Genomic DNA, 23,851 nt, shown 5'->3' with positions numbered 1-23,851 from the left:
ATTTGAGGATTATGGAGGCCACTGTGCTCTTAGGAACCTTAAGTGCAGCAGAAATTTTTTTTGTAACCTTGGCCAGATCTGTGCCTTGCCACAATTCTGTCTCTGAGCTCTTCAGGCAGTTCCTTTGACCTCATGATTCTCATTTGCTCTGACATGCACTGTGAGCTGTAAGGTCTTATATAGACAGGTGTGTGGCTTTCCTAACCAAGTCCAATCAGTATAATCAAACACAGCTGGACTCAAATGAAGGTGTAGAACCATCTCAAGGATGATCAGAAGAAATAGACAGCACCTGAGTTAAATATGAGTGTCACGGCAAAGGGTCTGAATACTTATGACCATGTGATATTTCAGTTTTTCTTTTTTAATAAATTAGCAAAAATTTCTACATTTCTGTTTTTTTCTGTCAAGATGGGGTGCTGAGTGTACATTACTGAGAAATAAAATGAACTTTTTTGATTTTTGGAAAATGGCTGCAATGAAACAAAGAGTGAAAAATTTAAAGGGGTCTGACTACTTTCCGTACCCACTGTAAGTTAGAGGTCAGGCTTACTCTGACACACCACACAAACCAGGACTATCATTGGTGTAAATGAAAGCCTGACAACATGAAAATAAACAGCCAAGCTGTTAGTGAGCAAGTATTGCGCCTGTGAAATAATACAAGAAAAAAGATGCATACTTTCAATTTGCACAGCAAACCTTTGTGGACAGTGTACATCAGTCAGTCGACAACTTTGTGGTTTAGTATGTTGTTGGTGGCACACAAACAAACACCAGGCCAGGTGCACCTTTTTTTAGCCAAGCCATTAGGAGCACTGTTCAGGGGAGGGGATGCTGGCAGTTGCCATGGTTACCTGGCTGCCTTTCCTCAGGCAGGCGGATGCGGCGACGTCGACTACGGTTACGACGCTGAGATTTAGCTTCAGGGTCATCTAGGGTTTTTAGGTCATCACAAAGAGAGGGATTTGGGGCTTAAATTGCTTTTAAACCAGAGACCCGTCTTTGAACTACACCGGCTCCTTTACACTCAAATGGGAAATGATGCACTGCTGCACATTCTGGACAGCTGTGATAGCTAATAACAGCACTGTTAGCTCTATGACAGACAGACTTTCTTGCTAAGATAATCTTCTTAAAGCATTGACTGTTTTGTGACTATGTTTGACTTTGTGGGTGGAAGCCTTATTCCAAACAGTGTTGAGTTCCCTACCTATTCCATTTTCACTCATTGAGGCGTTGTCCGACTCGCTCATTCCATCCATGAGTGTGGCATCCTCGTCTGTTCTGCGTCGTCGAGACCTTCTGCGGCGGTTTGCAGGCAAGTTGGACTCGCTAGCATCTGTATCGGCTGTCTGGTCTGTCTCCGTGTTTGTCTCCAAGACTCCATAGGCTTGGCTGTCCTCGTGGTCTCGAGGCCCTGCTGCAGAGTTATGTAAAATTCACAGAAAATTGGTTATACCTAGAGTCAAACTACCTTATTACAAGACTTTTACAAAAGAAAGGTATTTTTGTGTCCATCTTTAAATCCTCTAAGAGTGAGTTTTACCAGAGCTGTTGTTGTATCCTCCTCTTCCCCCTCTTCCCCGTCCTCCAGGCCCTCCTCTGCCTCTGCCAGGTCCGATCCTCCTGCGACCATCTCTTTGTGGTCGTGGGCCTCTCTCCCTCTCCCTGCAAGTCAGTCAGTCAATAAATCAGTCAATCGATCAAGAACAAGTCTAAATCTTAAACATAAGCCTGCTCAACGCTAATGGAACGTAACAGCCAAGTGAAATGCTAAGTTGCACAGATTTGCAGCTATCACACAGCTCCCACTATGTACTAAAAAAACAACTAACCTGTCCTGGTCCTCACCAGCAAGGGACCAGTCACTGAGCTCATCCTTGCGCTCTGAATCTGTCTCAGAGGCGTTGGACTGCTCTGAGTTGGTGCCTAGAATATTCAAACAAACACATAAGAAAACAGAGACAGTCGCACAATAAGATTAGGACAGATTCTTTCTTTTTTTAAGGAAATTTTAACTCGTGCACTGTTTTATTTCAGATTTCTTGATTTTAAAGGTGCCTACCATATCCAGTGCTGTAGCCGTGGCCTCTGCGCCCACGCCCTCGACCGTTATAGGAGCGACTGCCATGTAAAGAGGAGGAGGAGGCATTCGCACTGCCATCTGTATTATACCCTCCTCCTCTTTCCCCTCTCTCTCCTCTCTCCCTGTCAGCGGGTCGGTGACCCTGGGTGATCTGACGTAACTGTTCATCAATCTGCATCCTCTCCAGACGAAGCTGCTCAACCTCCTAGAGGGAAAAAAAGAAATAGGACAAATGATAAGAATAAAGAGAAAGAAAATAAGACTAAATGAAAGGCAAGAAACAGAAAACGTGTGTGATTGTAATTCTTCTGCTGAGATTGTTTTTTTTTTAAGAAGAGTTATCACTGGATACATCATACACACATCTACATCACATCCAGTGTGCCTTGTGTTGCTTATTCTGAATCTTGCTAGGCTGCTTCCTTGTGTATAATCCACAATCTGCCTCAGCTCTTCCTCTAGATGCTGGCCCTCTGCAAGAAGCTCCATCATGTCCTACACACACACACACACATACACAGTGCAAACACACACAGTGCAAACACACACAAAGCACCAACACAGCACAAAACATGCAAAGAGGACGGGACACACAAATACATGCAAAGTGCAAAATGTATACACAGTGAAATACACACCGCAGAACAGCTAAGTGTTTATCTATGAAGATGATCATACTTTTGATTAATTTGTATGGCATTCACAATTAACATTACTAAACATGAAAAAATAATACTCAAGGATACCCACCAGAAAATGATTTTCTTGAGGTGGTAATAAAACATATGTCCAGCTGGTCAATATGGAAAAATCCAAGCCACTGGCTAGCTGGTGATTATCAAACTCCAAACCAACTTGCTCCTTGTACTCCTATGCTTGTGTAGTGGGCTTTTTCTTTACAGAACTTCTTTAATTTAGAGCCAAGATGTTTAATTTAGTGACTAGACGGCCTTGGCTCTTCCAAAGTTCAGTATTTCACAAAAGTTTATCAGATTTTTATGTTAGCAGAGGCAGTCGGTATTTCAGGCAAGGTGGCTGCTGCCACTATAAAATATATGTTTGTATTTACTACATACAAACATATATTATGTATTTTTGTATTTTGTATTATGCATTCTAAGTTATTTATTATTCCTATTAAATAAATTTGACATACTTACCTATCAAGTATCACTTAATTTAAGTACAGCACAAAATCAAAGCAGTATTACTATTTAGAATTTAGCAAAGCGTAGGAAGTGCTATAGACATGCTGCTGGTGGGAATGGCTGGAAACTGAAACTGTGGCATTGAATGAAAGCAAAGAATTGGCAAAAATCAAAAACATCAAGCCGTTTATCCCCCATTCAACACACACACACACACACACACACACATTACACATACAGGTATTCTTACATTGAGGTAAGAGATGTGGTACTCCAGCAAAACCTGAACATTGCCAATACTCTCTTTAGTACCGACAAAGGTGAATGGGACCATTCCCTGTGTCAACAAAACACAAAAACACAACACACATGTTAGTATGGGACTGACTGAAGTGGAAAGAAAGTGTGTACATCATTTGTATAACATAAACACAACACTGGAGACACTTATCAGTACTGTACAAGAAGCTTTAGCAGTAACGATGTGGCAGTAGCAGACTTACTTCCTGTCGTGGCTGCTTGTTGTCCTTGTCTCCTTCTATCCTGACCCTCACCACCCCGGACTTGTCCACAATCTCCTGGATGACCTTACCGTTCTTACCAATCACTTTGCCTAGGGGCACAGAGCAGGGAGAAGATGAAAAGCTGACTAGTAATGATGAACTAATTAAGCTGAGCTTCATAATGGAGTAAATGATTATGGTATATAAATAAATTGTATTGATATTTTAGGGGGTTTGCTTTCCTCTTAAGTTAAACAGATATTGCAATGAATATTAGAAGACTGTCTTGCAATGTGTCATACATAATTATCTGTGATGTGGTACTACTGTCATGACCAACGTAAAGAACATCTCATTTTCAGCTACTCAGTGACTACCCCTAGTAAACAGATGTTTTGGGGATTTCCCAGCTCAGAAAATAAATGAGTGTGATGTATCTACATACCAACAAGGTTCCTGGGAACCTGGACAGAGTCCTCCAGAAACTCTAGGTAGCCCCTAGCCTTCTTCACTGCCTCTGCTGACTGAAAGGCAAAACAGGGTTACTTTACAAAATCTTTAATATGCTCAACTAACACACATGCATAGTCAAAAGTAAGCATGTTCTCCATATAAATAACACAATCAGCTTATGAATGCAGTCATTTAATCATAACAAGAAAATGGTCATAATAACAAACACAACCAATGTAAAAATTAAAAGAATACAGCATAAGCACACTCACCCATATACACCCCTGCTTGTTTCAGTATGAACACAAGTTGAAATATTTGCTATTTCTCCCAACATTTGTTGTAAAGACTCATTCATTCCTTTTCACATTGCCTCCACCCACACTCTACCTTACCTCTCCATAAATCCTGAAAGTGCCAGTCTCCTCATCCAGCTCAATGGCAGTGACACCTGGGACTTTCCGTGCTTGCTGGATGTTGCTGCCATGGCTGCCGATGGCCAGGCCCATCAGATCCGTTCTCACCATAAACTCCTCCTGGAAGGATGACACCAGCTGTCTGGAGCTCTACACAAACACAAGAGCAAAGTTTTTATTCATCACTCTTTAATTTATCGTACAATATAGCCAAAAATCACAGATGTTAAAAGTTACTGTTATCCAATTTGGGGGAAAAACTGGCTTAACAGAATTCTGCAGTGTGAGAAAAAGTGAACTGTCCATAGCACATATTGTTTCCTTTCCATTTACTTCCATTGTCAGGAGTATTAGCAATATTTATGTAAAACTACCAGAAACTCCACATAAAGCCAATTTAGTCCATCAGAATACTCTTTAATACCTTTACGATTACTTTTCCCTCTTTCATTGGAGGTCTAACCATTAAACGCTACACTTTTCAGCGAGTATTTACAGGCTAATAACATTAATTTCTTTACATTATTAAAATATTAAAACTGCAAAACATTTTGACTGCTGTGACAAGTGTTTTATAGCTTTAGTGCTTTTTTAGGTAACTTCTAATGGTACAGAGTGCTAAACCCGGAAATTAGTAACCTTTGCAAAACCACGGTGTTCTTGTTACCAACTGACCTCGAGGTGTTTTGTGGCCTCATGGTTGCGTGACATTAGCAGCAGCTTGGTCTTGATGCTGCGTAAGTGCATATCACTCAGCAAAGACACACGCTTCACTGTTGTCTCATTCATGGACTACACACACACACACACACACACACACACAGAGTAAATAAAACAAAGAATTAACAAATGTCGAGCTGCTCCCTTGTTGATGACAACTAGAAAGATGAATAGCAGAGTCAACCACCTACAAACATACTGAGCAGGACACAGTTGCAACATATCATGTAGATGCAATTATAAATACACAAATGCCACCAGAGGATTATAGCAAGTCAGTTACCACAATCACTAGTTGGCTGGTCTCAGGGCAGTATGAGATGCGACAGGCTCCCACAGCTTTCTTAAAGTCCTTATGGGCGTTCTCATTCTGGCATCTGTAATATGAGAAAAATGACTATAATACAGCTGACAGGGGATTGTGACTGCAGAAACATCTTAAATACAAGCTCTCAAAGCACAGATCATATATAACACCAACAATAAACAATCTATTATAGATATGCATGTAATCATTACTTATGAAGAGAGATTCATCGCTCCTTAATGTTGTTAGTGCAAAGCTGCTGGACATACGCTTCTTGTAGATCCTGAGGAACAGGGACAGTGCACTTGTGAAAGGAGTTCTTGGTGATGGCCTTATTAGGATTGACTGGACGCAGGCGATCAAAGGTCACTATCTCATTGTAAGTGGCGTCGCAAGCTGCATATTCTATCACATAGAACTGAAAAGACAGACAGGAACAGTGTGTAAAATACAACCTACAGATTCCAACATTAATTAATCTTACAGCAAGTGAAAAGCAGGTTTTCAACTAGCAGTTAGATAAAACAAAACAAAAAACGATATTTTAGTCACATTAGCATTCTTCATTCAACGCTCTGCTAGTTACCAGATAAAATTAATTTTCATATAAATAATGATCGTATCGTATAGAAACTTGTTTTCATTAGGAACAATACTCACATCTCCCTTCATCATGCAGACTTTAGCCAACCACCAACCACAAGGCTCCTGATCATTGGCTCTGGACAAGATCTGACAGGAGATTAAGATTAAGAGTGAGACACAGACAGAAAGGGATAAGAAACAAAACAAGGAAATAAAAAAAGAAGACTATTTGTGTGTTCTACTCACCTCCACCTCCTCGCCTTCGCCAATCTCCTTCTTTCCGTCAGCAGGTGGTGGCATTCTGACATCACTGAAGGGCACCTGGCGCTCTGGCTGCCAACTGAAATTAAAATAGTAACTTTGCTAAAATATGGTAGTTCTACATTTGACTTAAACATTTTAACTTGACACAAAAACAGCTGGAATACAGGTGAAAGAGAGACTGACTTGTTCTCAAAGGCAATGGTGAGAGAGTCATCGTGGATGTCTTTGACAAAGCCCTGCAGGACAGACAGAGACACAGAGAGATGTAAGCACATAAGAACATGACACCTATTTAAGTTACACTGACAGGATAGGACAGGAAGGATCCATATAGAGTGGTCTTTGCTTTCTTCAAGCAAGTTAAAAGGGGCTGTACCAAATAGTACATTCATAAAAAGAACTAACATTATCAACAGAATGTGAACAGTTCTGACGTCATGTCAAAGATGTATATGTATTGTCGTGCAGAGACTTCTACTAGAGTTAGATGCTAATCAGCTAGACCGGGCCCATCCTGTGTTGTAATACCACTTGTGCGTCCAGTCTGCCTTCAGTCCAGCATGAGAGGATGAAGAAGTAGCGCTGCCCCGAAGGCTTTTTAATCACAAATTCCACATATCTTTGCCCTATTAGTTAAAGTTAGTAGTTGTTTTTTAAATAACTGATGGCTAAGTAAGATTGTATGGACCCATTAGTAAATCAACCAAAATGTTTGTTGACTCACCATATTGTAACCACTTGGCATTAATACTATGAGATGAGGCAAGATTGTAAGTTTGGAAACTTCGTTATACATTTTTGAGGACACTGCAAGATTTATTATGGATGTCTAACTATACACAATCCTGCAATTAGTAAATCATCTGACATCTTTGCACAAGGGGAGATGCTGCCCCTAATTTCTTTGGATCATGTGGCCAGGAATTACAGATTGTATCTTTAAAGAAATTAGATTTAATAAAACCAAAAAACTAATTTAATCCAATAACAAATGTATAGGGTGATGACGTCATAAAATATGACGACAGACATTAATGGCATTCGATACTTCCCTATTTTTTCTCCTTTGTTATTGATTTAAAAAACTAAAAACATTTAAACAGTATACTTAATTGCAATTTTAAGGTACTACAATGTAAATCGACATTAATAGATATAGCTTATAACCGACTTGTTTTAATATTTCAATCATTGTGCTTTACTAATTAATAGTGTTTAATAGTGTCCTTGGTCAAGATAGACAACAGTTTCTTCACAGCAAGTTCTATTGATTATTTAGAGTATTTCTTTCTGGAAATGTTACATCACTCTTCAATGCTTTTGGGAGTCTACCACAAACTCCATTCAGCCCCATTGTTTTTGGTTGGCAGCAGAGTCTCAGCAAGTCAAATAAAACCTAAGTATTTGCATGACAAGAAACCCACAAGAAGGAAGTGGGATTTAAAAATTTGAAATGAGGCTTTAAAAGCTATTGTATCAATGGATGTTGAGTGTGGTTACTATTTTAGTAGTACTTTCTTTGCGTTTCAGACTTACTTGGTCAGATAAAACACTTTGAAATTGTAATAGGCAAATTTATTAATCAAATTATAATCTGCAAATTAATCAGTGATGAAAAAATCATTAGATGCAGCCTGTATTGAGCGTATACATTTCTACTAGTGTTGTAGTCAAGACCGCCCAAACCGAGACCAAGTCAAGACCAAGACCAGAGTTTATCGAGACCGAGACAAGACCAAGACTTCTAGGGGCTGAGACCAAGTTGAGACCAAGACCGAGGGAGGGCGAGACCGAGTCCAGACCAAGACCAGTTCCCCACATTACATGACACACAATAAAATGTGGAACGAGATCATAGGTACTTCTCATATTGATCTGAAAGATCCACATTCCCATTAAAAAATCCACATACAAACACTAAGAGCTGAAATCAACATAAGCATCGCAATCACCAGGAAGGGTTAATGATAACAACACATTTTAATTAGGGTTATTGGTTGTATTTGAAGCAGTATGTTTTGCATCCAATCAAGTTAGGATGTTAACAAATAAATCAGACGATGCAAAAGCAATTTATTGATATTCCCAAAGTTATGGTCTTGAAATAAAATCCAGAGTCCTCAATGTCCAGGACGAGACCAAGACCATCAACAAGTGGTTTTAAGACCGGTCTTGAGAGCAAGACCAGTCTCAAGTACTACAACACTAATTTCTACTGTCTTTTGCACATCATAAATACACTACAAGCCTAGCTGAAAAGAAGCTTATTGATTAAAGACACACCCGGCATTGAACATTTCCTTTCATTCGGGAACCACTTGCTTATCCTGTGTGAAAGTGTGTTGTGAGTCAAATTGCATGCTATAGAATAACGCTGCCACATAACTCAAGAGTTCAATATTCAGGCCGGGCAGCTGACAAGCAGGGAAGTGGACAAAGTGAGTCATGAAACCAGGGTTGGGCTGTACAACTAAGTGGCCTACACTGACTCAAGTACTGTATTTAAGCGCATGTTTGAGGTAATTTTATTTTACTTGAGCATTTCCACTTCCACTATGCAACGTTATACTTCTACTTCACTACACCTAAAACATAAATATTGTGCTTTTTACTCCACTACATTTGCCTGACAGATTAACTTTTCAGATTACAATTTGTCATACCCTTCCTGTCAGTGAAAAGCAAGTTTCTTCAAAGCTTAATAAATAAATAAATAAACTTGTCCAAAGTCGAATTACTCGTATGTGTACAGATACCTGGCGAATAAAACTGATTCTGATTCTATTTAAACCCCCTTGGATAAGCAGGTAAAATGCAATGTCGATGCTACAAACATATGATGAATATTCTATAATCACATAGAATATGATACATTATATTACACTACCCAGCAGTATATAAAGTAGTTCAAATTAGCACAACCTTAAACAACTGCAGCAGTAAAATGCAACATACACATTATTGCACAAGTACTATTAATCCAAAAGCATAATACATAATAGTAACACACTGACAGGGGCAATTTTTCTGCACAATAAGTACTTTTGATACCTAAAGTAAATGTTGCTGATAATACATCCTTTAACTTAAGTAAGGTTATGAATGCATGATGGTATTGTTACGTGTAATTAAGTAAAGGATCTGAGTACTTCTTCTAATACTGGTGTTGGGCAGCCGGAGAATGACCGTGAGGCCAGTGTCAAATAGTTGTACAGGAGTCATCCGAGGAATGGAAGGAAGTAAGGAAGGGAAAGGCAGAAGAAGGAAGGAGTTCGTGTAGTGGAGGAGATGAGAGAGGAAACACACAGACGAGGTGGGAGGAAAGGAGACAGCAAGTCTAGAAATAGATTTTAAGTCTACGGTATCAGTGACCCACTCCTGACATGCCAGCTGGTCAGGATTGACAAGGAACAGCTGGCTCACACGTACACATACAAAAAATAGCTTCGGCATGATGAAGTATCAAATAATAGACAGCCGCTGAGTGGGTGCAGTTCAGAGAGAGCTCAAAATCACTGATTTAACAAGCCATGGTGTCTCCCACGAATCACACACTTATACAAACTCTATGATGAAATTCTGTGGGTGTTTCTAACAGTTGAATAACTCCAATAACTGAATAAATGATTACAGTCGGCTGCACATACAATATTTACTTGAGCCACATCTTTTGACGTCAACAGCAACTAACGTTAGCAAGCTAGCTAACTTTTGGCTCGAGGCAGCTGCAACCGATCAATAAGAATTAATAACAGCCCTTATCGTTTATATATTCCAATCATCGGTGACAAAATCACATTTCTTCCACTCTGGTTATAAAGAAAGGTCGCTAAAATTGACTGCTGCCGAAGACTTGCACACAAAGCTAGCCTAGCCAGCTAATTTTGGCTAGCATTGCTACTACAAGCTAACGGCAAGCAGTTAAGTGCTTTCAGAGCAAGTGGGAGACTGTTGCTGTGGTCCAAATAAAATACTGTATCGTGTAACAGGCTGTCGTGTTAATTGGTGAATTAATGATCCAGTATTTACCTTGTAATAAGCCCCGTTGGAGCCACGGACCTCCACCGCCAGTTCTTCCATATTGGACACGCAAAGGATGTTGGGACGACAGGTGCTACTTGAAGCATGAAGTTTAAGGGCTGGAGAGATATGTAACTGCTCCATGGAGTTGGTAGCTAATGTTTACGGCTCACTGTTTTATCTCGATACAAATGTAGCTCACTACAAAGATTTATAACGTGTCCTTATGCTGAGAATTTAACAAACTGAAGCCTCGTCTCAACAAAGACACCTACCTTCCTGCTGTATTTTGGTTGTCATATCCTTTAAGGGAGGAGGGAAATAAAGGTTAACTCCAATCAAATCATCATATTAATCATTTCACAATCTGCTTGTATCGCAATCTATGACATTTACTCAATTACTTGACATACTTTTCAGAGGCAAATATTGTTCTTTTTCACCCCACTATATGTATTTGATAACTATAGTTAGGGTGAAAAATCACACATCACACAGAATGTATCAGATAGAATGGAAGTCAAGAGCAGTGTGTTTAGTTTGAGGTATGTAATAATAATGGGTGTCAGTGTCCAGCAGTTAGAAAATGTTGTACAGACTGGTGGCAAAGAAGGATCTCCTGTGGAAATGCGGTGCACCTTGGTAGTGTCAGTCATACACTGCTTCTGCTGCTCATTCAGAAAGCCGTAAAGGATGTGCAGTCTTGTCCATGATGCTCGATAATAATCTAATAATAAACTTTATTGTCAAATACATTTATACACAAAACAACACATGCAAAATTTGTCCTCTGCATTTAACGTATCCTAACTCATCCTTTAATCTATTACTCTATCTTACATATAGAGTAGTTCAAATGAGCTCCCTCTCAACCATGTAAATGCATCATTAATAACAATCAAATAATATAATACATAGTAATATAACAGAGGTCATTCCTCTGCATGAGTACTTTTTGATTATACTTACTCGGTTTAGTTAAGTAATATTTATGGGCAGTTGTGGCTCGGGGGGTATAGCCACTTACAGTTAACAACAGTTATATTTTTTAGTAATTAGGGGGGGTTATAGCAGGGTATTAGTTTGCTCACCTGGACTCTGCAGTGCCACCCTTTGTGCCGCCCAGGGCAAAGTGCCCCAGGCATCAGAGGCAGCAAAGACAATAACAGGATGAGAGGCTAGTACACCACTGTCCCGGCTCAAAAGTTCATCCCACTGTTTTTCATCATGCCTCTTTGCCACTCTTCGATATGAGTGCCATGGCAGCAGAGCCAGGATGTGACTGTATAGACTGTATAAAAAAGGATTCATTCTATACGCTGTTGTTGGCAAAGGCAGATAGGCTGTTCTTTTATTGCTGGTGGTTGTCTGTGAAGGTTCTCAGTCATCCAGGTCATAGTATCCAAGGAAGGTTAAGTCGACAACTGGACTTGGTTGAATATTCTCAAAGATGTTTCATCTCTTATCTAAGAGACTTCTTCTGTTCTGACTGACTGGTAGGGAAACTCAGCTATTTAACCTCTGTGGGGTTGTTGTCAAAATGATCGATCCCGTTGATTTGTTAGTGCTCCTGCATGTTGTAACGACAGTTGTTACAGCCGTTGGAGCCACCTGAGGCCAAGTCAGAACAACCATCGTTGGCATCCTCTCCTGAGGCCAAAAGTGAACGTTGGTTTTGTTTTCTGGGAAGTGATCAAAGGACAGCATTATAAGTGGGGGATAAGTGGTGTTGCAGACCCCCTCCCCTGTTAAGCAATGGCTTCTCAGGTGGTTTCTCAGCCACTGTGTTTGCACAACTTTTGAAGGCACGCTGAAGATGTTGAGCTAGATTGAGTGAGAGCATGCGCAAAGAGGGGAGCTGCACAGCGTGTGCACGAGCAGTGATTGACACTGTGTCAGAGCTCCTGGCTCTGATTGGTTGTTTTGTCTTGGGAGGGGATTATTGCAAATAGCATTAGGAGCACTAGGAGGAGCCAGAGCAACCTGATTATTTTTACAGAATTTCTGTCTCATGTACTTCTGTCAAGATATGGTGACAGTTCCAGCAAATATGCTGAAGAATTCACTACTGCTTCTTTAAAAATTTCTATTCAAGGTTTAGTCACTTTCAAACTTTAGACACAAATAGATTCTGTGGTCTCTAGATTCTGTGATCCTCTTACATCTTAAAATGTGGCTTTACAGGTGATTTGATACAATGAGCAAGAGGGGAAAATCATATTGGAAGAGGAATCATCCTTCATCCTGTTATGATAAAGAAATCTTCATGTTGTGCTTCAGAAGTGATTCAAGTAGGAAATACAGAAAAAGAAGAGGTGCCTGGAGACTTTACCTCTCTTATGTGAAGAGTTCTGTTGGATCAGGTCCAGCAAAACCCTGCATGACCACTGCAAATGCAAGTCAGTTCAAAGTCATACTGGGTGATGACATTTATCCGCTTGTGAACAAGCTCTGTCCTGATGAGAGTTCAGAGTTTCACAGCTGTATCCACATGGCAACAGTGGTTACTGAATTGACTGATGAGCATTAAAACAGTGGAAAACTATGCAGATGAACCCAGTTGGGCAAAAATTATCAATATTATGAGAGATTTTGAAGCAGTTCCCAAGAGAACAACCTTTTTTAGAACACTAGGTTGTGTTTTTTCATCTCTCACTTGTAGCATTTAGACGGAATCACTTGAGCTGCTATTGCACCTTGTCTTATTGAGATACTTAATTCTGTTGTTCCTGTTATTATGTGACTGACATGTACAGTAGATCTGGATGTACTAATGCAATATAATGAAGAATCACTGCACTCAGCCTTGTTTATCTGGTGTATTAAAACCAGTTAAATCTACAATTCTAACAGGCTGTAGTAATATAATCTACTGTTTTGCTATTTTTATTCTTTTAATTTTCTAGTGCTATTTCCCACTATTGAGCCAGTTAGGCTAGTTTACAGATGGAAAATAAAGTTCAGTCAGATTCATCATATTAATTCCAGCAAATCTTCACTTATCCTTCACAGAGGAAATCATGTGGTACAGTGTGAAAGTTGTGTAATACAAACCATCCATCTTCAAGGCTCAAATGTGCCAAAACATCAGATTTTTAAGACCAAATGTATTTAAAATACCTCGAGCTGATTGTGATTCGAACATCGTTTGATCCTTCATTCAATCAACGATGCATCCCATAAATAGTTGGAGATTGGTGTTCGTTTAGCAAGGTATATTGTTCATTCACATTCACAAATTCTTGGACAGAGCTGCTTTAAGACAAACACACATTCAACTGTAGTAGATTAACAGAGAATAGGAGCTGGCTCATCTTTTAGAAACGACCACTGTGACACCTAGTGGTCAACACTCAACCTCCTGGGGACTATTACTCTTGTACATATCCTGTAGATATTTAATCTGATTTGGCTCCACCGTGAGACTGCACCAGAGATACACTACAAAGCTCAATGGTAAAACAGACTTCAATGGGACCTATTAGTTTCCAATCAAGCCAAATATTAGCAATTTATTACAGGAAATAATTTGAGAAATTTTGGACTTGTTCACACAAAAGGGCTCACAAAAATAATCTGTCAAGCTGTGTTAGGTCAGGATTGGGCTGAGTTGTCATCAGTGTGGCAAAGTCATTGCATAGTCATAAATAAATAAAAATTATTGCTGACAATGACATGCTAGCCATTTCATGAATGAATGAACCTGAGAAAAGTTTTCAAAGGTAAACAAAAAAAGAGGCCCAAACACCATAATTGCAAACAAATGACTGGAAGCAGCTATCACTCCTAAATTAAATAGATCTTTACATACTCAGCAAATGCATGATTACTTAATCTATTATCTTAGAGTAATTTATGCTGTAAATTATGTTATTTTCAATTATGATCCATTGATTATTTTTCATATATGGTCAAACTCTCTGCAGTAATGTAAGTGAAAATACCAGTAATTTATATGGTCCAAAACTACTGACTGGGCCTTCTTATGTAATTCCTTGACGGTATTACATTCAACAGGTATGATAGTATAAAAGTGTTGTTTTGTCTTATGCATTTTGTTCTTTCTGTTAAAGTTAATACGAAGACAATGTAAGTGGACATCAACACTTGCCCAGTAACTGAAACCAAACTTGAAAAAAATTATAAGTAAATAATTAAATAAAGATATGCAAATGAGCAAACAGGCACACTCTGGTAAATATTCAAAAGCTACCTAAAAGTAGCCCTTATTAACTTAATAACACATAATGCAATATAAAAATGATTTCATACCAATAGATAAATTACTATTATTTCATACCAGTATCACTTAAAGTGACAAAATCCCTTTAAATGATACTGTATAGCATGTCATCGTGTAGATTTAGATTAGATATATTGTGAACATCTTAAAGGAAATTGTTGATTTCTAATGACATTTAGACAGTTTCAGATTTTGCTGTTTTTGTCTTGTCTGATTTTCTGCAGTGGCTACAAACCCTGTCTTTATCATTAAGAAAAACACATAGTGATAACAAGTATACAATTAAGTATTAACATAATAAACTTCAAAACTTAATAAAATGAAAATATAAATATTTAGGGATGTTTTAAGATATCTTTTGATGTATTCTGACAATGTGATGAGGCTCAGATGAAGACAGCCTGTTCCTGTAGTGTTTGTATTGTGTGTAATTCAGTGTGTGTGTGTGGTGAAAATATTCTGCTTGGTCTGAAGACATTACCACAGACCCTCACAGTCTGCCTGATAGTCTGTTCTCACGTTCTGATTTAAACCAGTTTACCAATTCCATTATGCTAAGCCCGAACACTGGTTGGGAAATGATGAACGATTATGTGAAACACATAATCTCCCTGCTGCACCATCATTGCAATATGACAGCCAAATTTCATTCATCCTATCCAATTTCTTCCTTATTTAAGGAAAGAAAATTACTGGTTCCAGTAATCAGATATGTAGCGAGGCTGTGTGCAAGAGTTAAGCCCACTCCCATTAGGCTTTCTGCCTTGCTTCTGCTGTAGCAAAATACATGCACACGCACACACACACAGGAAGAGAGATACACATGTTCCACATGTCTGACCCTCCTCAGTTCTCACATCCCCTTTCACCCATTTCAAGGACTATTATTTGGCCTTGATATATTCTCTACAACATCATCCGTTAGCGATGCCAGTTTGAAACACAGTGTCCCTTAAGTGGTTTATAGAGCTGCAGACAGGCAGTTCTCCCACACACACATTCTCTCTCTCTCTCTCACTCTTCAAACTCTCTCCTCTTCTGGCCTGCAAAATGTTCTTTTTCCAAACAAAAACATAATTTTTGAAATTAGGCTAAATTAGATAAGAATGCAATTTTGTCTTTTTGGCCGTGATTATCCTCTGGCAAAAATCAACTGTAATGACGAGACATTATTTGCAACCAGTATTCATTCCCCTTCTCTCTCTTTCTCTTTCTATCTCTGTGGAGTAAAATCACCAGCGAGCTGCTATATTAAACACCATGTAATTTATTGCTAATACACTCTGGATATCATAGGCTCTTAGAAAGCTCCAGTGTCACAAACAGAGAGAGGTGTATTGAGCCTATGACTGTTTGTTCTCCTCCACACATGTCCAATTTCTCTCTCCAATCGGGAATGCATTATAGGTGTAATTGAAAATTAGTAGTACATCTTTTCTTTATTTTTTTTTCGGGGGGTAATTTATCAGTCTTCATTGTTCCTGTGTGACACCTCCAGGGCCTGTTTCTAACAAGGAGCCTGGAGCACCGAGAGGCTTTCTGCTTGCCCAGGCCCCGCAGCGCTTTCTCTGCTTTGTCACTAATTGTGGCCTCCTCTCCACTGAATTGTGATTCGGGTAAAAGAGCTTGTTGGCTCGATGCAATGAAGCTGCCGGTGACGCTCTCACCATTATCAAAGATACTCTTGATCTTTTCAAAAGCAGGAAATAGATTTTTTCCCAAGCCCCTGTTCAATCACACAGAGGGTTGGGGGGGGGGGGGGGGGGGGGGGCAGTAATTTGCAATGTGTCCATTAGTTGTTCATTAAAGCAAGATTAAATTGCACCTCAAATCACATCTGCCTTTTCTAGAGTAAAGGGTGACAGTTTTAGGGCCAAAACTAATTACTAGTGCCAATGAATGAGAGAGGAAAACAGGGCTGTTTTTACATGAGATAGTGTGGCCTGTCATTATATTCAGACTAATTCCACTCTGCCTGCTCTCTTAATGAGACCAGAACGTCCTCACATCTCTCTCCCTCTCTCTGTATCTGTATCTGTGCTCGCTCCAAATGTATAATTTTGATAGCACTTGGAGTTTGCATTAATTAATTTTTCTGTGAGACCTGCTGCAAGTGCCAAATCTGTGATGTTTTGAATTATCATTTAGAGAGAAAGAAAAGACAGACAGGCAGAGACAGACAGACAGACAGACAGACAGACAGCTACTGAAAAAGTGAAGGAGCAGAATAAAATTGAGACAGACAAATACAACTTTACCTCATTTCTTTGTCTGTTTGCTTGAGTTCATGTCAAGTGACTGTTTGCCCTGTCATGTTATTGTGAATCACTTTACTGTAACCTACAAATTAGTGAAATATTTAATTTGGTGTCTTGAATAAGAACACAAATGTTGTGTCAGACACAGAAAACTAAAAGGAAAACAAATACAGTTGAGTGGGTGTAGGATTTACTGTAGTGTAAAGTCAAGTGCTAGACTACAGTATACTTATAGCTGGTGTAAGCAGTGGAAGAGACATCCAAAGAAGGTTATAGTCGAGGGCAACTGGACTTGGTTGAAGATACTGGAAGACGTTTCATCCCTCATCCAAAGGACTTCTTCAGTTCTGACTGACTGGTAGGGAAACTAAGCTATTAAACCTCAGTGGGATCGTTTGCCAGGATCGTCGATACAGAACTGAAGAATTCCTTTGGACGAGGGACAAAACGTCTTCTAGTATCTTCAACCAAGTCCAGTTGCCCTCAATCTTAACCTTCTTTGGATAACTATGACCTGGATGACTGAGAATCTTCACAGACATCTAGCAAGATCCCACCCTCCTCCCTTCAAGACACGCCCCTAAAAAACATGTTCATGCACAAAGTGCCTTCGCGTAGGCAGGTTGGCCTTAGGTAGTCTTACTACAGTCCTGCGACTGCCACAGATTGTGGATAGTTTTTTCCATTTTAGTGTGAATATTTGATTGCTGTCTGAAAAGAGATTTTCAACAAATAGAACTGAAATAAATTGCCTACCTTAGCTTTAATAAATAAAATTTAAAGGTGCATGTATAAGATGTGGCCAAATTTTTGTTGAAAACATTCAAAAAATTAACTAACCTTAACAACAGAATGTTGTTAGGTTAGGGGTCCATGTGGGAAGTGTTATTCATCTGCAGTTGTTAACATTGTATGATGAAAAATGCCAGTTTAGGAGGTATTACCTAATTTCATTGTCCTGCTTGCGCTAATGCAAATGTATGTTGACCCATGTGAGTTCATTTTTCGAGGGCCAATGCTGCTTAAACTATGTTAGAACTATGCTGTGTTATTGTCACATTGAATGAAGACGTGCAATGTAATTTAGCGCACCAAAGCATCAGCTTGTTCCATTAGCCAACTTTTACAATGAACATTGAACTAGAAAGTCTAAAACCAGAAACAGAGATCGCTCGCCTTCAAAATAACATTTGTTTGTCATTTTAAGGATAGCTAGACTTAATAAATAAAGAAATAGCCTAGCCTAAATATCGAACATAATAACATCCTAATTGTCATAATAGTTATTATTATTAGGCTATACAACTTTATTTTGATTAAATTGTCAATTGGCTCAAACACTGGAATTAGGCAATTATAGAGTGCTGTGATTCCTGCCAATGTAATCATTCATTTGTATAGCCTATTCATCAATTTATTTATTTGATTAAGGATACTTAATCTGTTACTTTGGGTGAATGTTAAAGGCTATATAATGGTGTTATGACTTGTGATGAGCCTGACTGTTAAAAAGAGTTTTAGAAGAGATTTATCTCCTACTTTGACTTCATTGCTGCGGGTCTGTTTTCATGGCAATAACACTAGTACTCTATCCTCGTAATGCAGGAACAACTGGTGTTGAAAACGCTATTTAAATTAAGGCTAGTCATGTTAAATATGTTATAGAAAATAGTTATGTTAAATATATAAGCATATACGGTGTTTGGTCTGAGCGTTAGTTTAGTTTAGGTTAAAGATTTGCAACTCTTCTGTGTTGTTACAGTAACACAGGATTGTCAGGAGCAGATTCTGACACTTGGATGATCTGAATTATGGAACTGAAACAGTCGGTGCATTCAGCACTGGAGCCGCCATTAATGATTTGTCAGGTTACACAATCTGCTTCATGGTTACTTCATTTCCTTTTCATGTACATATAGTAAATTTATCCCTTGTTTTTTGGTCAATGATAAAGACTTTTGTCTATTTTGTCAATTTTCTGCAAGACAAACATGAGTTACCATCTACACCTGAAAACTCTTATAAATGTGCTGCAGCTCCATGAAAATGTAAAAGTTCCTGGTCACAGTTACAGTTTGCATCTTGTTAAAAAAAAAGCAGCTTTATTTCAAATTTTACCACACTCTGAAGGCCACTTCCAGTATGTTGCTGTTTGCCCCTCAGATTCTTGCTGAGAAGAAAACTATCTTTGCATTTTTCATTTGCAAACTACGCTTTTTAATTAACCTGGGAAAAATGGGAACATTTGAACGTACAGTAAAATATGGTCCAACGGCCCAGCTTCTATCTTCCTCTCCTCTCCTCTCTGCTCAGGTCGAAAGACGCTCTTCTCCTGTGCTCGAGGTTGAGGGTGGCTAGATTAGTCTAAGAGCTGAGAGCAGCCAAGTCTCACAAACAGGATTTAGCATGTTGTCTGACAGTGGCAGCCCTGCCTGGGATCACATGGTACTGATGAGCCCTGGGGCATAACATGCTTATGGCAGATACACAGCGATTTACAGAGACAGGAGAAGTGCAGAGTACACCAACTTAACATGAGTGCATTTGTTAACAGTGCACAAAGTTGAGATGTTGGCATCTTTAAATGAGTCAACAATGTTGCAAGGCTTTACCTCTGCGCTGTGTATAAATCTCTTAATGCACATTACAGGCTTTTCATAGTTGCCAGCTGATTAGCCCTCTCAAGACGATTTTTGCCATCCTTAAATTTTATTTTATTTTTTTACATACAGTGCATTTTTCTCCTCACAAGGTACCAAACCTCCTTTCCTTGCAAAAAAATATATATGCACTAGCACTAATTTTTTAAGCAGAGGAATCACCCCACTGGTTTCTGCTGAAGTGAGATTTGGCTGCAGAGACCGCGGTGGTTCCAGAAATTCAAACCTCATACCATTCCAGGCTGGGCTTATCCTAAGCTTGTTAGTATGTGTGATGCCGGGACCGATAGGGACCTCTACATTACCATAACGCTGCTGAATTAACTATGATCTTCCACTGCACCGGGAGAAAAACTGGCCCACAGAAGTTTTGCAATATGCTGTGCAGGATATTATGATAACATGCTATAATAAATGTTTATAATCTACTTAGTGGAGGACCAGGGTTCAAATATGTTTCTATATTAGGCTTATTAATGCTCCCACAGATTTTCTGTTCCACCATCAGAATGGGCAAGTGAAATGTGCACACTTAACAGGAAATGGGAAAATAAAAGGTCTCAGAGTGGTGATTAATTAAAGTAGAGATGCAGTGATACATCACACAACAGAGAGAAGTGCTACACCTAAAATGTAGTTGTTGCTGCATCAAACACAATTAATGAGGACACTGAGGACATGTACTGGGTATTGTTTCTGAGAAACTGGGAGGCTTTAATTACCTGAGAAGTTTACATTATACTATTTTACATAGATTACGGATAATGAGTTTTTTCAAGCTTATATTTAGAGTCAATATTTGTACTTTTAGCTATTTAGGTAAAAATATAACATGTACAGATATTGAGGGTGATCAAATTCTGCTCTGACATAATATACATAAAGTGAAGAAAACTATCCAAATATTTTAAGTTTCTTGGAAGGAGGTAGTGTTGCAATGGGTGACTCATAGCTCATTATTTCTTAAAACATGGCTACACCTCTGATCAAACAGGTTTTTTTTCAGCTATTGTTTTTGATGTTTTTATGGCTGCAACATTCATCAAAAGAAAATAGCCTTGGTGTCTTGTGCTTAATTTTACACACATTTCCTCAAAATTCAGCCTGACATGTTTGATGTTATTTAGAAAGTTAAATTTTAAATAAAGTTCTGTGCACAGGGTTGTCAAAGTCAGTTTCAGGTTTCAAGGAATTGTTCAACATTTTAGTTAATATGCTTAGTTGCTTTCTTGTCAATGACATATTGTGGTTTTATGGGGGTCAGGTAGGCAGGTACATTTATTTACATTTATTGTCACAATATAACAGGTTATATAATGAAATTGAGCTTTGTGACTCCCTTCTGCTACATAGCAGACAATATACATTAATACAGAAGCAATTATAAAAATGGTAAACAGAAATAAACAATATTCAATGATCAATGGAACAGTGCTGAGGATGAATTTAAGTTTAAGAGCCTGAGAGCTTGGGGGAAAAAGCTGCTCTGCAGTCTGGTGGTGCAGCAGCTAAAACGTCTATATCTCTTCCCAGAAGGCAGCAGGGTGAACAGGCTGTGGCTGTGGTTGGTACGTTACGTTGGTGCGTTTTCCCTCTGTTTCCAGTCTTTAAACTAAGCTAATCTAAGCTAACTGGCTTCTAGCTGTAGCTCCATATTGACTGGAAACGAGGGTGGTAATAATCTCCTCATTTAACTCTAAGCAAGAAAGCGAATAACCATATTTCCCAAAATGTAAAACTATATGTATCAGAATCACGCCATAAAACTGTTCTTTGGCTTCATTTTAAGTGTGCAATTCATATTACATTGCAAAATAGTCTTTTTTTTTTACCTCAAACTCACTGCTCTGACTGTATAAAAAGTATTAATCAATCATTGCAGCAGCTAAAAGTCCTCCTCTGACCTGCTCTGTTAATCTGACTGCTGTGTGAATGTTTCTGTAGAAATACCATAAGGCCTGTACACACTCAAGACGCATTAGACGATACACTCCTAAAGTATCCTTATTATACTGCTCGTATTATTTTGATAAACAGTAATTTGGTGTCATGGAGGACTGTAAGGAGTGAATGGGACTTGTCTATCTATCTGCCTCTCTGCCATTCACACCATTTGTCTGCTGGGTTAAGACTCGCCTCTCTCTCTCTCTCTTTCTCTGTGTTGACACATATACATATCACACACCAGGATTAGCATGACGGTGACTGTAACAAACCTCTCTTTTGAAAAAAAAAGAAAAAAGAAAGGGGGGAAAAAGCACCCTATTCTATAGTGGAGGTGCCCAGCCAGAAAATAGCATACTTAGACAACAATGGTGTGGTAAGTACCTTAGCAAGGATCAGCGCTGGCAGAGTGAAACACATTACAAAACAATGGCTGACTGCCTGCCTGCTTGGCTGCTTGGATGGCTGTCAGGAGCTGTGTGGCTGCCATGAGCTGCCATGCTGTTATTTGTCAGGGGAGAGAAAAGGAGACAGAGACACACATCATCATCTCGCTCCTCATCGCCCATAACGGCGAGTCTAATCCCGCCTGCAGACGGATCTCCCATGATCCCGCTCTGCAAAGTGTGGTGTGTGATGTTGTTCCACTACATGACAACAACAAGGACGTGGATGCAGAAATAACAGGAAGGTATATGAAAGTGTCAGTTAAATGTGGTTTGGTCTTTGCATTTTACGTTTAAAGAGTGCTTTACAGATATAAAAACAGATCCAATTAGATAATCCTCAACAGAAAAACAGATGATAAGTATCAGAGCTAAAGCTGACCTATTGCCAGTTAATCTGATTGTTGTCATTTACACAAGCAAAAATGCCAAACATTTTCTGGTTCCGGCTTCTCAAAGGTAAGATCTGGTGCTTTTCTGTCTTTTATATTACCATAAACAGAATATCTGTGGGTTTGGTAACTGAGATTGTAGATGTGACCTTGGACTCGGGAAACACATGATGGACATTTTTGACTGTTCTCTTACATTTTTTAGACCAAATAATCAATCAGTTAATTAAAATGTGAGAATAATCGTTGCTAAAAATTGAGCTGCAGCTCTAATAAACATGTAAATTAAGAGTAATATAGCTATATATATAAGAATGACAGCTACCGTAAGACTAATAGCATATTTTAGTGGGTTTTGAGGCCAGAATTGGATAAACAAGAAACAGCTTCAATCATGCTGTAACAAAAAACATTGTTTGGATTAACAATCCAAAACAAATTAAAAAGCACAATCCTAATTTTAAAAAATGACAAATAATCCTGATGTTGAATTATTCAAAAATAACACAGAGATTATCCAGCAATTATTAACATCTATATCATGGGTTCAAAATTACACATTTACATTCCAATATTTTGATAGGATCTAAATCAGGAAGTCAAATATATTCCAGTTTTATTATTGGACCAATAATGAGTAGAGATTGTTTAATGCAAGTTAAAAGAGGAAAAGGGCTTCTTTAAGTAGAGGGGGGAGAGGGGCGTTACTAATGATATAAGAGCAAATGTTGGAGCATCTCCTGGAAATCTGGCAGAAATCCTAATGTCGCTCCTGTCCCCCTTTTAATGCAAACCAAATGAGCCTGGACTGTAATAAGAAGCTTCCCAGAATTAGTTTCCGTTTGCAGAAAATTGCGAGAAAAAAACCCTAGTACTTTTATCTATGAATTTCACTCCAGCATAAGCAGGGAAAAAAAGAGGGAAAAAAAGGCAGACCCTCCTCTGACATTATTTGGATGACGTTCCATCAGTAGCAGCAGCAAGAAATAACATTGTGCAAATTCTATGCATGTTAATGATAAATAGGAATCCACCTGCTCACAGATAAAATGAGTTTAATTTCCCCCCACCCACGCCCATGTGCCTGCCTGGCCTTTTAGAAATTACTTATGCACAGCTATTATTAAAATAGGGCCAGAGCAAATGAGAAAGAAGCGCTATCTCTGGAGAGAGTGGCTGGGTTTAGACTGCTGTAGCTGCTGCTGCTGCTGCCAGGACTCTCTGCTTCACACAGTCAGCGTTTCTTCCTCTCACTCATACACACACTCACGCACACGTGCATACACACACAGACTGATGCTTGTGCACACACACCTCACCTTCTCTCAGCTCTTGTGGCAGCTCTGACCCTGTGTTTACTAAATTAACCCAAATCCTTTTTTGGGGTGGGGAGTTTTGAAGTG

The 23,851-nt window shown here is 39.0% G+C and overlaps 1 protein-coding gene across 6 annotated transcripts in view; it reads right to left on the bottom strand.

The window, feature by feature from the left end:
* The window catches only part of fxr1 (fragile X mental retardation, autosomal homolog 1), a 13,820-nt gene extending 3,002 nt beyond the window's left edge, over positions 1–10,818 (bottom strand). The window contains exons 1-16 of one of the 6 annotated variants that reach the window (XM_046049422.1): positions 10,515–10,815; positions 6,669–6,721; positions 6,468–6,561; positions 6,297–6,368; positions 5,906–6,054; positions 5,613–5,706; positions 5,285–5,401; positions 4,589–4,759; positions 4,186–4,264; positions 3,741–3,850; positions 3,488–3,583; positions 2,453–2,584; positions 2,069–2,294; positions 1,839–1,932; positions 1,550–1,671; positions 1,214–1,423 (exon numbers count right to left, since the gene is read on the bottom strand). In XM_046049422.1, coding sequence (XP_045905378.1) covers positions 1,214–1,423; positions 1,550–1,671; positions 1,839–1,932; positions 2,069–2,294; positions 2,453–2,584; positions 3,488–3,583; positions 3,741–3,850; positions 4,186–4,264; positions 4,589–4,759; positions 5,285–5,401; positions 5,613–5,706; positions 5,906–6,054; positions 6,297–6,368; positions 6,468–6,561; positions 6,669–6,721; positions 10,515–10,649 — 1,954 coding nt within the window. In that variant the 5' untranslated portion in view covers positions 10,650–10,815. Of the gene's footprint in view, positions 1–1,213; positions 1,424–1,549; positions 1,672–1,838; positions 1,933–2,068; positions 2,295–2,452; positions 2,585–3,487; positions 3,584–3,740; positions 3,851–4,185; positions 4,265–4,588; positions 4,760–5,284; positions 5,402–5,612; positions 5,707–5,905; positions 6,055–6,296; positions 6,369–6,467; positions 6,562–6,668; positions 6,722–10,514 lie in introns of all 6 variants that reach the window. The other 5 variants (XM_046049425.1, XM_046049423.1, XM_046049426.1 and 2 more) reach the window with 5 other exon arrangements.
* Between the last annotated feature and the right edge of the window lie 13,033 nt (positions 10,819–23,851).

This window comes from Micropterus dolomieu, linkage group LG05 (genome assembly GCF_021292245.1).
Source record: "Micropterus dolomieu isolate WLL.071019.BEF.003 ecotype Adirondacks linkage group LG05, ASM2129224v1, whole genome shotgun sequence".
NCBI classification, from domain to species: Eukaryota; Metazoa; Chordata; class Actinopteri; order Centrarchiformes; family Centrarchidae; genus Micropterus; species Micropterus dolomieu.
Note: the sequence above shows the minus strand (reverse complement) of the source record. Positions and strands in the feature narration are given on the sequence as shown.